Source organism: Wyeomyia smithii, chromosome 2, assembly GCF_029784165.1.
Source record: "Wyeomyia smithii strain HCP4-BCI-WySm-NY-G18 chromosome 2, ASM2978416v1, whole genome shotgun sequence".
NCBI classification, from domain to species: domain Eukaryota; kingdom Metazoa; phylum Arthropoda; class Insecta; order Diptera; family Culicidae; genus Wyeomyia; species Wyeomyia smithii.
The window spans coordinates 151,390,996-151,409,629 of record NC_073695.1 but is presented as its reverse complement, the minus strand read 5'-3'; the positions used below and the strand labels follow the sequence as shown (position 1 = coordinate 151,409,629).

Below are 18,634 nucleotides of genomic sequence, written 5' to 3'. Positions count from 1 at the left end.
GAGATGCAAACATTATTCCGGAAGTGGCCAATGCAGCCTATATTCAAAAATATGTCTAGAAAGATTTCTGATGAAAAATCCTGAAGATAGAGATGTCGCACGCTATATTTTGATGCAGGAATGTAAATGTTCCCACTCCGGGTTACTCCGGGGCATCAAGGTTGTTCCGGTAGTGGCCAATGCAGCCTATATTCAGAAATATGTCTTTGAAAGATTCCTGATGAAAATCCTGAAGATAGATGTGCCGCACGCTACACTTTTATTTAAAGATGTAAATGTCCCCTACTACAGGTTTCTTCAAGACATCCAGGCTGTTCCGGGGGTAGCTAATGCGGCCTATATACGGAAATATGTCTTTTGAAAGATCTATGATGAAAAATCCTGAAGATAGAGGTGTCACACGCTATATTTTGGTGCAGAAATGTAAATGTTTTCTATTACAGGTTGCTCTGGGGACTCTCGGATGAAAAATAGCCATTTCTCGTCATTTATGCCAATGATGCAAATAAGCATTTTTATCAGGTAACACCTTACCAAATCCATCCAAAAATTGGCAGATTTGACATGCCTACTGGAATTCAGAAATATATCCTACATCCGGTGGCTTGGGCCCCATTTGTTTCCAGTTGAATAGTGTTCGCATTATTAAAATCGAACAATATTTGGCAAAGCTACAGCATTTCAAAGTTGATCAAAATTCTGCCTATCCTACTTATTTTGACTATCCCCGGTATCACTTGGAGGAAAAGCCTATCGTTTTCTTGTAGCCGCAATAAAACGTGCTTTTTAAGTTCATCCTTTAAGAGAAATTCACTTCACTTCTACTTCACTACAAATTCCACTTATATTTCTACAGTAATATGTCACAACAAATTTATGCATTGAACACAATGGCTTTCGACCGAAGGCGACACACTCACTTTTCTAGGAATGTCTGCCGGTGGTCATTTGTCCATTTCTATGACACTCATATATTTTCGCCAATTTCTTCCGAAAAAGTCAAAGCTGCCTGTCATATCTCCTTCCAACGATAATGCTAATGACTGAGAAACCGAAGCTGTTGCCGATCCCGCTTGCTGTTGCAGTCGATGTTGCTGATTTAGTGTGGTCATGCTTTGCATCAATTAAGTGAATATATTAGACTGATGCTACAAGAACATTTTTCCAATCCATTTGAATAAGTAAATCATTGGTTAAAGGAAAAACAAAAAGATGGGTTACCAAAACCAGTTCACCGCGATTTCATTCGATGACGCTGGAAAGAAACTAGAAGCACACGACTATTTTTGAAACCATGTTAAAGTTTTATGAAATACAAGAGTTGTTCGGGTTAACAATATCTTTATTCAAACTACGATCTCAACTAACAAGACGTATGAGTGCGTATGATGACATGTCTAGCACTTCCTCTTAGCGTTGGCTACCCTGTACGAGATAGTTAAATCAAATGTGTGAAAGTTAAAACAAATGTTTCCATTATTATTGTCGCCCCAGTAGAAAGTCGAAATTTTTCGACTAGCGACATTCGATTTTTCTCACATACCGTACATTATACTTAACGTCGAAAATAGTGCGCTGCATAGCAAATTAATTGCGCTATACAGCGCACTACTTCCGATGTTAGGTATTTATAATGTACGGCATGAGAAAAAATTCGATTGTCGCTGGTTGACAACTCCAGTTTTCAACTAAAAGCATAATAACCTGGCGTGCTGCCTGAAGCGCAATGTAAAATTTGCCAGTTTTAGCACACCGCCGCATGGGCCTAGTTCGTAAGCAACTATCTGGCATCTCTTTCTTACTTGCGTCATAAAATTACGCAATGTCGTTTCTTTTTTCCGGGTAGATCTGCACTAACTCAGAGGAATAAAGCAATTTGCAATTAGTTTTAATTCTTGATATCGTGGTTAATCCACAATTCATTAACAGTGAAAGTGTCTAAAAATATAAGTAGTTGAATTAGAGATAAAAAATGGTAAATTAAAAATTACCTCTGTATGTTTGATTTTCAACAACAAACGGCAAATAGCGTTTTGAAGAGGTGGGTGCTGAGGTTCACTTAATTTAGTGATCTGAAATAGTAGTCGTGTTTATTTCAACGTAGAGTTCTAAAAATTATTTACCTGTAGTTGGAGATAAGGCGAACCTTCTGCAAATAGCAAGAGAAGCATTAGTAGAAAATTTCAAAATAGTTTACTATCTGCTGTCAGCAAGTCTGTGGGACGTCTTTTTTTTGTCTTTGGTAGCGTTTTCTACTACATTCACGTGGTTGTGCAAATTATATTTTTCTTTCAGATTGTCATACTTTTTAAGGAAGTAATTATTACGACGTTTTTCTACTATATTCACAACTATTTGATACCAAGATTTTTCCGTCAAAATCTCTTGGTTTTTGAAACATGAATGTATCATTTTTGAAAACACCCGTTGTCGCAACTCCAATATATTATTTAAAGTTCTGGGATCACCTGTAAAGCAGATAAATACCATTTTAGGTGTCTGAAACAATAATAAAAATAATCGTATTACTCGCAGTAAGATATGGGAAATATGTAATATTAATTTGATTATTGGCATCCTTTTTGGTTCTACGGCAAAAAAACTGTAGTATCTCATCATGTGGTGCCCACTTATGATTTTCAGAATATTGTTTCCATTTATTTCTCAAAAACAAGACTTCTGGTGAGAAGATCATCTTCTGATGCTGTTGAATCATTGCGTGCATAAATAATCTAAAAGAAATTAATGTTAATTAAAAGCAGTGAGCTTAAACATCGCAAGCGTAGCCCGGAGAGGAGGGGGGGCAGGCGAGTTGTTTGTTGTGGTGATGAAAAGTTAATTAAAGTCAGAAGCTGCCTTGATTCTTGATATTAGGGCAGAATTTTAGTGATTTTATTTAATTACCACTTACATACCACTTCATTGGTTCTAGCAAAAAAAAAAAAAATAAACAAAAAACATAAGTACTAGTATTTTTATTTTATTTTTTTAAATATAAATTTCCATTTTAGAGCTCACCCCTCCCTATACCAAATTCGGGTTACGCCTATATTAAACATAATTATTTATATCATGAAAAACGGCAACTATTTATTCTGTCATTACCTGTTAAAGTTTAAATTATGATATTCGTCTTGCAACACTATCAACACATGGCAAATATTCAACAAAAGACTTATTTTTTTAATATCTTCTAATTCACTCCCTATAAAATCTGCCTTTTGTTTATTCATAAGTACTGGTGCGCTGTCCAATAAAATTACTCTGTCATGAGTTATGTACATTTTAAATTCTGAAAGGCTGCATCATTGGATTTTGAAATATAGATAATGTAATTGTACTTGCCATCGAATTCAATATTTTCTCTTGTTTCGAAAACCTTATTGATGGGAAATACATTTTCGCTTGCGTCAAATATAGTAGAATCAATAGAACCGTTTTTATCTTTCGAAGCAGCCAGCATATTTAAAATAGTTGATTTTCCAGTGCCTTGCACACCAATGATTCCAATGACAAAAAAATCCGAGTTCGTTTCATTCAAATAATTAGGAACGCAGGTATTGAGCGTGTTATCGGCGACAAACAAATTTATAGATTTGGTCATGCTTTTCAGAGTTCGCAAATTGTTTGTACTCGGCGTTGCTCTTAATGATGTCTCGTTCATTAACTGAGGTATTTTTGCAGCTATTGTGAATCCCGATTCTACAGACTTTTTCTGCAAAATTCGTGGGCATAAAGGAGAATTTGATATGCCTGATCTTTCAATCTCTGCATAAACGTTACTCTTACGTTCTGATGAAAGCTTGAATAATGAACACAAAATATAATTAGGGAAATCAAGACTGTTCGAAATAAAAATGCCAGAGAATTGTCTCAACTTTTACGTCCTCGTCGTATGGGAGATGGCCTTTCTTTTCTCGTGAGAGAAGAAACGAAAACACGCGGCGTAACAACTAAAACATTTTATTTATTACTCGAAATATAACACGTTCAAACGTTGTACCGCTTCAGACTCTCTCGCTAACTCGATTGGTGGTCGTTGGTCACTTTTCAGTTGCTGACGCTTTGCTCTGTCAGCGGCAGCATAACTGCAGCTGGCGACCCTTACTAACACGCTGAGATTCCTGAGTAAGAATCCCCAGGATACCTTTAACTCGATGACGGAATCGTGAAAGGAATCGCAAACACGATCCGGAGGATTACCACTCAGGATTCTTATTCAAGAATCCTAGAGGCATAGACAGGGCATTCCTGAGGATTCTTTTTTCAGGAATCCTTTTCAAGGACGCTCACGAATCTAATGTGAGGAATCCTAGAGAATCTATGCGAATCGTATGTGTTCGTCCGGGGAGCTGAGTGACAATAATCGTGTTGCCGATCCAGTTGCTCACAACATCTCCCCGTTCAGTGAAGCTGGTACGCATCGAACAACTGGGGTAGTCTTCGAACTCGCGAAGAACGCCTTGGCAAAGGTACAGCTGAGCAAAATCATCGACCATTTTTGAATGGAATGAAACTTTGCACACGTATTTGGCTTAGCAAACTGAGCATTTTTCACAGGTGGAGAGATTTTTTACACCCATGAGTTACATTCTAAAAGGGCGTTTTGGCATAGGTTTTATTCGCAGCATTGTAGCCCAGAATGTCTGAGAATAAGTTGTAGGGAATTGAAAATGCACCACAAAAAAAATATACACTGTACAAAAAATTTTTTTTGACCAAAAAAAATTTAAAATAAACATTAAATTTCAATTTAAAAAAAATAATTGAATTTTTTTTTAAAGAAACTTGACGTTAATACGCAACTTTAAAAAAAAAAAGTCCAGGATGGAGAAATGAAAAATATTTTTTTTATGGTAGATTAATTTTATTATAAAAATTCTAATTTAAAAATTTTTCAAAATATTTGTATTCTGATGATTTTAAAAGATGCAGAGAGTCATTTTGAACCAAAAAGCTCTTGGTAGTAAACATTCTAAAGGCATTGGTTTTCGAGTTATTTCTAATTTAAGCTCGAAAAATTATAATTATTTAGGAAAATACACGTTTCTCTTAATTTGTCCATGGTTCTCCAGCAAAAACCATACGTTCATTGGAATGCTTCATCAAAAATATACAATTCATTCTTTGACAACAACACGATTGGGCGAACGGTTCTCAAGAAAAGAGTTAAATGTTCTAAATGATATAAATATATATAAGAATCAAATATTTATTTTCGAGTTTTATTATCTTAGGAACATATTTTTTTACGACATAGATAGTTTACAGAACTAGTTTCACCTTATATTTTTTATACATCATAAGTTTGTTCGAATGTTTTATAAAAATGTTTTATAAAATAATATGTTTGTCGTGCAACACTACCTACTCGTTTACTAATAACTGTTTGTAAAGTGCGCAACCAATAACTACTGGGTTACCTATAATATCTGCTTTCGTATATAAATACGATTGCACTATTCCAGATGTGTTAGTAACAGTTTGCATTTTGTGAAGATGAATAAAGTGAAAATGGAATTTTTTTTTTCTCTGTATGCCTGAAGGGCACTGGGTACTGAAATGCCACTGCGACATTCTTACTGATTGTCTTTTGTGGCGGGCCCCGATTGCTGTGCACAGGTTACGGATTGTTCGTACTCATTGATGAAGTAGAACTGTTTTGTTGTAAACCTGTACCCCTTATTAGGTACAACATAGTTGATGAAACTAATGACCTGCTTGGGATTGGAGCTCCATGCTTGGTATGGAGTTAAAAGGTAACTTCCTAAGAAGTTGTACCTAGAGGAAGCAAGAGCTTCGCAAGAGCAAAGCAAATGCTCTGAACTCTCTGGTTCAGATTTGCAGAATCGGCAGGTGTCGTTCAACACTACGCCGATTTTCTTTAAATGATAAAAAGCGGGACAGTGTCCGGTGAGGAGTCCCGTGATTATCCGTTGGTCACTACGATTTAGACTAAGTAGCTTTCTGGCGGTTCCAGGGTTCGGATAGATAAACTGTTTGCCTTGTCTACAACCCTGTGCCTGTTGCCATTGGGATACTATTTCTAGCCTTTCCCAAGTTAGTAGCTCGCTTTTGATAGCGGAAATGGACGTACCCAGAAACGGCTCGGGGCCAATAAACCGCTGAGCTGATCCCTGTCTTGCTAGGTAGTCAGCGTGTTCATTACCCTCGACTCCGCAGTGTCCGGGCACCCAAAACAGAAAAACTGAATTCTGTCGGGAAAGTTCCCGTAGAGTTTCAATGCATTCCCAAACAAGTTTGGAAGCGCATTTGACGGACTTAAGTGCTTAGTTGCGTTGCAGACATATTTTTGCGCAGATATATATGGCATATACCTCTGCTTGAAAAACGGTGGGCCATTTTCCCAGGGAAAACGTTTCCCTGATACCAGGTCCGTATATACCAGATCCCGTTAGGGATCCCATTTTCGAGCCGTCCGTATAAAAACTGACGATGCCAGCTGGAAGATTAGGCCCTCCATTGTTCCACATAGAGCGGTTTGTTTCAATCACTCTATATGGAATATCCATGTTGGTCCTAACGTCCATCCAGTCGGAGACTGTGGTTAATAGCGGAGTTAGTTTGAACTCCCTAAGTATGCGAAGGTGGCCGATTTGGTCCCCTTCAAGTATGGTTTTCCTCCTTTGCAACCTTAGAGCGCCAAGCTCTGCTTCCTTTTTCACATGAAGATGTAGAGGTAGTAGGCAAAGCATAGCTTCCATGGCTGCAGTTGGAGTAGTTCGCATAGCGCTGGTAACCGAAAGACATGCAAGTCTTTGAACTTTTTTGAGTTTGGCTTGCGCAGTCACTTCGTTCACCTTAGGCCACCACACTAGGGCAGCATAGGTGATTCTTGGTCGGGCAATGGTCTTGTAAGACCAGAGTGCCAAGTCTGGTTTCAGTCCCCAGGTCTTACCGAACAGAGTTCTGCAGGCCCAGATCGCTGAGATCGCTTTCTTAGCGGCATGATCCAGTTGTGCAGACCAGTTCAGTTTCTTGTCCAGAATAATTCCGAGATATTTGACTTCATTGCTGAAGCCCAGTCTAACTCCATTCAGTATTGGAGGAGTGATGGAGATCGTCCTTCGTCTGCCGAATGGAATTAGGACTGTTTTTAAGGGGTTTATGTTTAGACCCTCCTGTAAACACCATGACATGGTGGTATTCAGAGCCGTTTGCATTCGGCTCGACAGAGTTGCGTCATCTTTACCTCTGACGATGAGGACGATGTCATCGGCGTATCCAATGACCTCGTAACCAAGCTGTGAAAGCTTGTTGACAAGTGCGTCGACAACTAGTGACCATAACAAGGGCGAGAGAACTCCTCCTTGCGGGCATCCCTTGATCACTGACATTGTTACAGACGAATCTCCCAAGGTTGCTGTGATCACTCTGCTAGAGAGCATTGCGTGTATCCAGTTCCTTGAAGTTTGGTCGATTCCCTTATGAGAAAGAGCCGTATCAATTGATGCAAAGGACGTGTTATCGAAGGCCCCTTCAATATCAAAAAAGGCACATAGCGCCGTCTCCTGATAACTCAGGTACTTTTCAATCAACGTCACTAAGCTGTGAAGAGCAGTTTCTGTTGACTTGCCGCTTTGATAGGCATGTTGGTTCCTGTTCAGCGGGGAGTCTTTAAGAAACTCATCACGGATATATTTATCCATTATTTTCTCCATCAGCTTGAGAAGCGATGAAGTCAGAGGACTGAAAGTTTCAGGTAGGGTTTTGTCCTTTCTTCCAACTTTGGGGATAAACACTACCTTCACCTTCAGCCAGTTATCCGGAATATGGCCCAGGATAAAGCTGGCTCTGAAGAGGTTGATGAGTTCGGACATGATAACTGCGGCCGATTTTTGTGGAAAGATGGATAGTATGCCGTCTGGACCAGGAGACTTCATAGGGTCGAATGAGCTTAGAGCCCAACCTATTGAAGCTTCCATGAACAGTCGACGGGCCAGCAGGATGGACTCCCGAGACGCCATATGTCTCGAATTGTCCTGCCGCGACCCATCACTATTCAGTTCTTCGGTCTCTGTCGATCCAGGAAAGTGGGTGTTTATAAGAACCTCCAGCGTTTCCTTGGTAGTGACAGTTAGGCATCCATCCTCTTTCCTCACCTGTCCTAAACCGTTAGTATGGTCTTTGGACATCGCCTTTTGGAGCCGCGTAGCTTCCGGCAGAGTTTGGATTCTTTCACAGAAACTAACTCTGGATTTCCGTTTAGCCTTGCGTAGCTCGGCGTTGTACTAAGTGAGGGACGCCCTGTAGTCGTCCCAGTTAGACGTGACTTTTGCCCTGTTGAACAACCGCCTAGTTTCCCGACGAAGGTCACTAAGTTGATCATTCCACCAGGGTACGTCACGGCATACTGACCGCTGTGTTGGTGGACAGTTAGCGTCGAAAGCATCCATGATTCTGTTTTGTAGATCATTTGCTGCCGAATTCAGGTCAACTGAATTTCGAATGTTGCTGTAACTGAAAGTTCGTGAATCGATCAGGTGTTCCTTAAAGGATTCCCAATCTGTATTCTTAGGATTTCTGAACAGCTCTCTTTTCAGAGGGTTAGCCTCTATATTAAAAACGATGTGTCTGTGGTCCGACAAACTAGTTTCATCGGAGACATGCCAATTTTTAATCCTTTCAGAAATAGAGGCGCTACACAGAGTGAGATCAAGGACCTCCTGTCTGATAGCGTTGATAAACGTGGGGCTATTCCCTACATTACATACATTGACATCGCTAGAAGTAAGGTATTCAAGTAGGTACTCACCCCTGGTGTTGGTGTCCGAGCTGCCCCAGATCGTGTGGTGAGCGTTGGCATCGCAGCCGATCAGAAATGGCTTGTTGATGGCCTTGCAGTACCGCACGAGCGCAGCAACTTCGGGTGGCGGTATATCACCTTGGTCGCCCGGGAAGTAGGCCGACGCGACAACCATTTCCTGCTTTCCTCTGGTTGTCGGTACTTCAACCGTGACGGCAACGACGTCGCGTTGGATAAATTCTGTAATAGGTAAAAATTTTAGTTCTCTATTTAGCAGAATTGCAGTCCTTGGTTTGGACTGCGTGTCACAGTAGATTAACCTACCGTTAGGAGCGTTAAGTCCGAGAACTTTGGATTCGTTGATCCACGGCTTCTGGATGAATGCAGCCGCTAGCTGCTCTTTGGCGAATCTCCTGCAAAGAACACCCGAGGCGCCTTTTGCGTGATGGAGATTCGCTTGAACGCAGCGAAGGCTGCTCACTTTGCAGTGAAGTTGCCGTCTTTGTCCGGATCGGAAGATGATCCTGGTATTGGCTGACGGCTGCCAACAGCGGTTTGGCTGGTTGATGGAAGTTGCTCTTCCTCACTGTTCGGCTTCGGTTGCAGCAGTCGATTGGCAACAGAAGGTCGTCGCGCACACTGTGGCGGTTTTTGACTCCGGGGGGTGCGACTTTTCGGTGGTTGATGCTTCACACTCTTGCGAGTCTTCGGCGGAACCGTCCGAGCAGCCGCGGGGTTGCGTTGTTTGGGTGGTGACAGGGCACTCACGGGGGAGCATCCTGCGCGTACCTTCCCAATCGCAGGGTTGCGTTTGGGTGGTTGTGGGGCACTCCCGGAGGAGTTTCCCACGCGAACCTTTAGCCCATTCGCAGGATCGCTTTGCCTGGATGGTGGCAGAGTACTCCCGGAGGAGTTACCCGCACGTACCTTCCCTGACATTGCGACGGAGTCTTCCCTGCCTGTGACGTTCGGCCTTCCGCTTACCTTTCGGATGCGTGCTTTGCCGAAACCGTAGTGCAGTTCATTATTTCTACTCTCAACGCGTTTGGCCGATTCTTCGTCAATATCCAGAACTAGTTCGACCAAGGTCTTTACCAATTTGCGGTTACAGACTCGCCACATTTTGGTAGAGAGATGGTCGTTCTGACTCTGGAGTGAACGAAGAATCTTCTCGTCCGGAGAGTTCGCACTGTCCGCGAAGTAACCGACATACCGTCTGGCCTTCGGCAGATCCTTCATGTGGTATACACGAAGTTGTGCTCCCTCCCATGGTACGAGAGAAGGTACCTCCCTTTCCAACCACTGCACTGTGTCGTTGTCGGCACAGGCAAGTTGCAGGAAGCCATTTTTTAGATGGCAACCGTTAAACTTGGGCTTGGTGGTTGGATTTTCCTGGTCCGCAATGTGATCGAGGATGGAGGTCCGGACAGCCTGAAGCTGGTCTGTTGTGAGTAGGGAGCTGGGGTGGGTAGCAGAAGTAACCGCAAGGCTTATAGCTCCCACCATGTCCCTATATGTGGCCTTCGGGAGCGACTTCGAACCCGATGACCCCAAACCAGTGCCGTTCCGCAGTTTTTTAGGCTGTGGACACTTAGTACTAGTGTTTGGGGACACCAAGTCGTCCGACCGCTGTCGCTTGACGGCGACTTGGTTCGATTGAGCAGGCTGCTCTGTTGGAAGGAGGGCCAGCTTCCTGGCTTCTTCGTACGAGAGACCGGAGCGAAGATTTTTGCTCAGTCGCCGCCTTTGCGCATTTGAAAGTCGCTTGACAAGGGGTGCTGATGATTCGGGTTTCCCTTCTTCATCGGGCCTTGTCTGTGGACCGGGAACTAAGTCCATTTGACTTTCGTCATTCCTTTGTGGAGGAAGTAGGATTAAGGATGAAGCAGAGGGTCCTCCGTCCAGCGATTCGCTGTCGAGGTTGAAATCATCCTCATGCTCCATCTCCTCCGTTCTGCCCGGTGCGTTTGTTTTTATTGGACTACGCTCCGATGAGTCCATGGGTTCCGGCAAAGAAAGGCAGCCGGTGGCCGAATTTTGTGAAGTTTTGTCGTTCATAAAATTCCCACGAGTCGCTGGGTAAAGAAGAGTCCGCTGCATCAGTGACCCGCATGATGCAGTAAAGCATGAGCATGAGCATGATTGACCGCCCGCGGTTGCTACTCCGTTATTGCCAGATCAGCTGTAATTACACAGAGAACCAATAGATGATGCTTGGGATTAACATTCATCCTCAATGTGTCAAAACTGGTGACCTTAATCTTTATATCAGGCAATACCAGCGCCGGCCGCATCCGAATGCAGGTCAAAGAAGGAGTGTGTATAGGAATATGTTGACGTGATACTCGCTTTTTTGGAAGCCGAGAACACCTCTGCACTTCCACGAGAAATCACTGGGATGTTGGAGAAAAGGGTAAGGTTTGCAGCAGATTTCGTTTTGGTAAACGATGCGCTGAGTTCTAATACCGGGTTCATAATACCAAATATCGCGCGTACGAGTTCATTATATCTTTTACGGAAATCATAACGCGATCCGAGCTCATTCCGGTTGATGATGTAACACCGCAAAAATAATTCGCACGCAAGGATACCGGACCTATAACCTAATCAAGACAGACTCAAATATTCGAAAATCTGTTTATGAAGTCATTATGCAACTACCGAAACGTATCTCTCATTGATTTATCTCAGCTGACTACACAATGTTACGAAGCAACCAGATATGCATGAACCGAAAACAAGAAAAAAGTAAATATTAGGCCCTCAACACATACTGCAAGCGGTCAGCAAGAGAACTTCAAAAACGGCCTATTTGAAAAAGAAGGATGTGTGCGTTGACAGACGAGTCGCGTATAATCCTGATATTAATTGCAAATAATTGAGATATTTGGTGGCGATTGATTACGATGTTTTGTCGCGATTAATTATTTACGATATTTATTGAACGAACGGAACCTACTCCGAATCACTGCGTGCTGAAATAGAACTTACGGGTGGACAGTCTGCGAATAAATGGTTTGGTACACCTCGGCAGTCACAACACACCGAAAATCCATAGTTGAGCAAAGCTCACCTGGGCCGAAAACACGTTTACCCCGGAAAGTTTTGCGCGACCGCTCTATTCCCTCTTACCGACGCATACGCGGAGACACGGTATTTCGCGTTAATTACCACTTACTTCTTGAATAATGAAGCGAAGATACCTACTGAGTACGAAAAACTGGCAAAGTTTCATGCATTCATAGCTAGAAAATTTAAAAAATGCAAATATGCATATCTAACAAGACCGAGCACTAATTAGATTCAACAAAATGCCAAAACAATCGCAATCAAAATTTATTTGCCATGCTGACCGACAAGATTTCTACTTAATTAAATTAAAAATTGTCTATGTGTTTCAGTATTTACTCAAAAGCTAGAAAAATCATAAAACAAGGGCATAAAACTGCTCAAAATGAAAGCAGAGAAAAAAAAACAAAAAAAAAACATTGCTTCCCTTTTGCCATGCAAATCAAACAAAAAACACAGGCAAAACGTCTGAACCATCATGCTAGTGCGAGAAAGTGCCGCACGCAAGAGCAACGGTCATCCTGCACTCGCACTTCTCTCGCTTTTCCTTGTTCACCTTGCACTTACTCACACACACTTATGACAAGGCAAGGGCTTGCGGGAAACGTGCTCCGCCACCGAAAAAGAAATGCAGCTCTCACAAATTAGCCACAAAATTGCACGAATCTTTCACGGATTTCAACATTGACATCACTCTCACCGATAATACGAAACCGCCACATTTCGTATTACCTTTTACTCCACCCTTTGCACTTAAAATATAACGATTACGCGACGGGAAGGCTAAATAAAATACGTCGACATTATTGCACTATCCCCAACCGTACTCGACAACCCTCGGAACACTTCATCGCGATTCAAATCAAACACTCGGAATTCACACCGAAACAACAGCGGCCTTCATTCAATAAACGTAGACACATTCCTTTTCCAGATAGAAAATATATAACTTATAAAAACTTGAAAAAACGATGAAAAATTCCGACGAGAAACATTTTCACGTCCGTTTTTGATCACAGCTTGCTTCGATCGACCCAGTGACCCGCGTGATGCAGTAAAGGCTAATTACTGTGAAGGGTGCCCTGGTACTCCACAGGCTCCGTTAGAGGCTGGGTATTTCTTAAACCCCCCCCCCCCCCCCCCATCACGTCATCCATCGGCACGGGTCGCATAACACCTTAGCTTAGGGGTTTTAACCATTGGATTTTACGCAACAGCCATGGTTAAGAGCTGTTGCAACCATCCTCCTTTACAGGGGCTTTGGACCCACTGCTACAGTTCTCAATAATTCAAGTCTATTCGTAAAGGCTAAACTGAACCAAGAGAATCGTAACAGGCGGAGTTGTGAAAATGGAATACACCAAGCTCAAATAATTTTTCGAGCTTAAATTAGAAATAACTCGAAAATCGATGCCTTTAGAATGTTTACTACCAAAAGCTTTTTGATTCAAAATGACTTTCTGCATCTTTTAAGGTCATCAGAATACAAATATTTTGAAAAATGTTTAAATTAGAATTTTTATAAAAAAAATTAATCTACCATAAAAAAATTATTTTTCATTTCTCCATCCTGGACTTTTTTTTTAAAGTTGCGTATTAACGTCAAGTTTCTTTAAAAAAAAAAAAATTCAACTCTTTTTTTTTAAATTGAAATTTAATGTTTATTTTTAATTTTTTTGGTCAAAAAAAAAATTTTTGTAGTGTATATTTTTTTTGTGGTGCATTTTTAATTCCCTACAACTAATTCTCAGACAGTTTTTCTATATAACCAACGGTTTCTGGGCTACAATGCTTCGAATAAAACCTATGCCAAAAGGCATACGCCCTTTTAGAATGTAACTCATGGGTGTGAAAAATCGCTCCATCTGTGGAAAATGCTCAGTTTGCTAAGCCAAATACGTGTGCAAAGTTTCATTCAAATCAAAAATGGTCGATATTCGACCATCGGTGATTTGGCGCGATCTTGCTCAGCTGGATCACTATCTGCTGAGAGGAACTCTGGCAGTAGCTTAGGTGGACTTCGTGCTGCAGCTGCGGCATGCACTAACATACGCGACAATATCATCGTCTATAGATAGCCAGTACACGAAACTTCTCACAATTGCTTTCATACGCTGGATTCCAGGATGACCCCGATGCAGTTGGTTGAGGCAACACTTCCGGAAATCAGATGGAATAACCAGCCGCTCACCGAACATGATGGAGTTCTGGAAGGTTGTAAGTGATTCACGCCTATCGAAAAATCGTTGGACTTCCCGATCGGTGATAGCCTTTCTAGATTCAGCCACACGTTTCGTATAAACTGCACATGATCGGACTGTGTATGCTGCTGTACTATATTGAAACTGAGAGGCATATTTTTAAAAGAACCGTTTGCAACTGACTTGATGTCTTCTTCTAGTGTGATGCTGGCTATGACGAAGTCTTCTTCAGGCTTTACGTGATGATCAATCAGGCGGGAGAGGATATCTGCATTACCAAACATTGCGGTTGAAACGTAAACGATTTTAAAATCATAGCGTAACAGCTGGAGAGCCCATCGCTGTAAACGATTAGCTGTGTACACTGGGATGCCCTTTTTAGAACCGAATATGCGTAATAGGGGTGCGTGGTCGGTTTGAAGTGTAAAACGGCGGCCGAACAGCATTTTATGGAACTTAGTAACGGCAAAGATTATAGCGAGACTTTACGATCGGGTTGACTGTAGGCCTGCTCAGCGGATGTCAATGCTCTGGATGCATACTGTACGACTTTAATGGATCCATCTGGAAGCCTGTGGCTGATAGTGGCTCCTACTCCGACGGACGACGCATCCGCCGAAACGATAATTTCTAAGTCCGGGTTATAATGCGTTAGCAACAGATCAGAAGCAAGAATGTTATCATTATTTATTATTATTATTTTCTTATTTGACCATCTAGCCATTAAGGTCATGATGCTTTTTTTAGGTTGGGGAAAAGCCCACTCAAGATAACCAATAGTCAGTCTCAAACGGGCGTAAAAACCCCATCAGAATTTCGTCAAATAACATTTAACGATAAACATTCAACATTTAGCATTTAACAATTAGCTTTCAACATACCTCATTTAACATTTAACAATTAACATTAGCATTCAAAATTTGTCAAAGAGCTTGTCTTAGCCTATTCTTAAAACTATCACCAGAACTACAAAAGTCAAAATGGACATACAAACTATTAAATAAACTACATATAGCTCTAATTGGTTCATTTTGTCCGTATACAGTAGTGCTGGGACTTTTACTCGGATATATTCGTGATCCGGTTATCCGAAGCTCGGATCACGGATGTGTAAACGAATACTATTCGGATGACCGATAATCGAATAGTCGGATATCTGGATATACTATCCGGATATCCAGATTTTTTTTCTGTCTTTTAAGCCCGTTTGAATGAAATGTAACGCGAAAAATGGCTTTTTCCACAATCCCTCATCCCCTCGTAAGTAATTGTTTACATAATTTCTCATTAAACTGTTCGGATACAATATCCGGATATCCGACCATCCGAAAATACTGATATCCTGTCGGATAATATCCGGATATCCGGTTGACCCGGATTTTGGATATTTGTTGGATATCCGAGGTCGGATATCCGGATATTTTAATCCGGATAGTCCCAGCACTAGTATAGTACGCTGGAAGTCAAGTCTAAGAATATCTGCTGATCTGAAGTTTCTAGCGGGGGCGTTGATGTTTATTTGCGACAAGATACAAGGGGCATCTATAGGGCCGGTCAACAGTTTACCAACCATAACAGCTCCAAATATTTTCCGTCTTTTAGCCAGGGTATCCATACCTAGTAGACGGCATCTCTTTTCGTAAGGGGGCAACTCCATCCTGTTACGCCAAGGTAAGAATCGAAGGGCAAAACGTATGAACCTAGACTGCACAGACTCAATTCTTCTGATCCATATTTCTGCGTACGGGCTCCACACAATGACACATGATTCCAGTACAGAACGCACGAGCGAGAAGTATAGGGCTCGTAGGCAATAAGGGTTTCTGAACTCTCTGGCGATTCGCATAATAAAACCTAAGTTTTTGTTCGCTTTTGAAACGATATGTGAGTGGTGTGCATGGAATGACATTTGATAGTCTAACAGTCTAACTTCAATTGTACGATTAAGTAATTCGCCGTTAATTGTGTAGTTCCAGATTATTTGGTTTTTCTTCCGGGTGAATGAAATCACGGAGCATTTTGTCACACTTATGGTCAGAAGATTTTTGCAACACCAGTCGCATAAAAGGTCAACGTACCTCTGCAGCTCCCGGCAGTCAGCAATAGATCTGATTGCCAAATATAATTTAAGATCATCGGCATAAATCAGCCTGCATCCTAGTGGCAAAACCAGGCAGATATCGTTGAAAAACAGTAAGAAAAGCAGTGGACCAAGGTTGCTTCCTTGAGGCACACCCGAAAAATCCACAAAACTGTAGGACTCATCATTTCCCAATTTAACCGATAAAGATCGATCTATAAGATAAGACTTCATCCAATTAACAAGAGGAGATGCAACTTCAAAACTTTCAATTTTCGCTAATAGGATAGCATGATCAACGCGGTCAAATGCTGCCTTCAAATCTGTGTATATTGTATCCACTTGCATGCGCGTAATACAGTGTGAGGTAAACAACAGCAAGTTTGTTGTTGTCGATCGTCCGGGATAGAAACCATGCTGATCCTCAGAAATGTACGGTTTAGTAGCGCGCTTTACTTTACTTGCTCTGCAGTGGCTGAATTTGGCTTGAAAACGCTCGAGAAATGTTTGGCAAATAAATCACAGATTCCATCAGGTGAGCTAGCAGATTCGTTCTCAAGAAACATGGTAGATGGGAGTCCGGTTTCTTTCCGTTTTTCGTTTACAAATTTCCAAAACCGTTTTGGATTTCGTTCAAGCTCTGATTGCGTTTTTATCACATATTGCTTGTAGAGAAAGCGCTTGTAATCTCTATAGCTGCTACTGGCGCAATTAAACTCGCGTTTGGATACTGGGTTGCGGTGCTTAGTATCGCCGATTCGACCAAAGAGGGGTCGGTCGACCGAGGACGCGAAACAGGAACGTGAATAGTGAACAGCTCATTCAAAATTAAAGAGAAACTTTCAATAGCAGCATTCACATCAGCATTAAGTAAAAGGTGCCAATTTAAATTTCTAAGGGAGCAATTCAGTCCTTCAAAATCGGTTTTAGAAAAATTTAGCCGCCTGTACTGCCCCTGTTTACATAGTTGACGTAAGAGCCAAAATGACCAAAATGTACTTTTCCATTGATTCGGCTTCCTTTCTTTAAGATACATACACTACAAATGAAAAGAAAACTATTTTGTTCTAAAACTTTAGAGAAATATTGGAAAAACGTTTTGGCGCAACTGCCAATTGGTTGCAAAAGCTGGCATCACTCCATACAAGGTGCAATTGTCTATGTTAAGCCGTTTTACTCGACTGTCTAACTACTGTCTGTTTGTCTAAGTTAAGTCGTTTAATTCGACAAATATTCCATGGAAAGGGGAAAAGGGGAAAGGGGGATTGAATTCTTGTATTGAATATTAATAGTTTTACAAAAACTCAGCCTCAGGAAGGTCTAAAGTCACCGTCTCCTTTCCCCCTACTAGTGGATATTTGCATCAGATGAAATAATTAACCCTCTAGTGCCCAATGCCGCCATTTGGCGGGTTTCAGTCGAAGTTCTGAAAAGCTTCAATAAATACTGAAAAAGTGTTTATAATGGTTCATAGTGATTTTACCGAAGCCCGTCTAGAAATTAACTTGGGCACTAGAGGGTTAGAACGTGTGTGTATATTTCGGTGGGTAAATTTATTTGATTTGCCATAACGTTTTTATGGTGCGGCAGCTACTTCTGCGAAACGAATATTTTTCCTACAGGTTAATGTTGCAAGCAAAGGAGGGTGATGCGCGTCAGCTTCGATTAGTGATTCAGAGGCTTCAGATACTACACAATTTGTAGAAGCTGTTTCGTTATCAAATACGAGATCCAATGTACGATTTCGTTCATTCCTAACCGTGTTCAACTGCAACATATTTAGCGAGTCCATTTCATCAATGAGAGAAGAATTAGACCGCGAGAAAACGGATTCTGACGAATCGGGATAGGCGAAACCAGAGTGTGACGTAGTCACCAAATAAAGCGTGAAAATCATGTGACCGAAGTGAATTAGAAATAGCCGACACGGAATCAAGGTGCCTCTCAGTGGCATTAGTGTCAATGGCATTTTCAGGAGTAAGGTAGACAACACCAACACAAATATTTCGATCTTCAGTACACACGCTTACCCAAAGTTGCTCAATGGCATTTTCAGTGCATTCTATTCGCACAGACTGCAGCCGGTTGGAAACAGCTATTAACACTCCACCACCCCGCGATTTACCCGATTTAGCTTTGGGGTGCGGCAAGAACAGTATAAAATCGAACTTTCTGCAGAATACGCACCCATGGTGAAATGTGAATCTTCCTATAATATTAAATTCGAAAACGGTTAGGATGTGGCTTCAATGTGAACCTAAATGTTTTGATATTTGGCCAACTTCTCTTCTAGTAAAGGAGAAGCTAACGAAAACTACTCCCTCTTAAACTGAGAGAGCAAATAAATGTTTATCCCTAACACGTGATGATAAAGAGTGAAAAGGAACTCTGCGACTGAAATACTCTACGCCTAAATGTGGATAATTACTCACTCTGTGTGAGAGAAAGTCTAGTTCTCCAAGGGGTTTGGCAGATAGAAAAGGAAATTTGGGCAAAAATCAAGAGACGAAAACACGT

General features: G+C 41.5%; 1 protein-coding gene across 4 annotated transcripts in view; it reads right to left on the bottom strand.

The window, feature by feature from the left end:
• Window positions 1-819: 819 nt before the first annotated feature.
• The window catches only part of LOC129721813 (uncharacterized), an 80,547-nt gene continuing 62,732 nt past the window's right edge, over window positions 820-18,634 (bottom strand). The window contains exons 2-8 of one of the 4 annotated variants that reach the window (XM_055674821.1): window positions 3,346-3,802; window positions 3,106-3,292; window positions 2,530-2,732; window positions 2,124-2,468; window positions 1,992-2,072; window positions 1,705-1,938; window positions 820-1,425 (exon numbers count right to left, since the gene is read on the bottom strand). In XM_055674821.1, the coding sequence (XP_055530796.1) occupies window positions 2,197-2,468; window positions 2,530-2,732; window positions 3,106-3,292; window positions 3,346-3,802 (1,119 nt within the window). In that variant the 3' untranslated portion in view covers window positions 820-1,425; window positions 1,705-1,938; window positions 1,992-2,072; window positions 2,124-2,196. Of the gene's footprint in view, window positions 1,939-1,991; window positions 2,073-2,123; window positions 2,469-2,529; window positions 2,733-3,105; window positions 3,293-3,345; window positions 3,803-18,634 lie in introns of all 4 variants that reach the window. The other 3 variants (XM_055674822.1, XM_055674823.1, XM_055674820.1) reach the window with 3 other exon arrangements.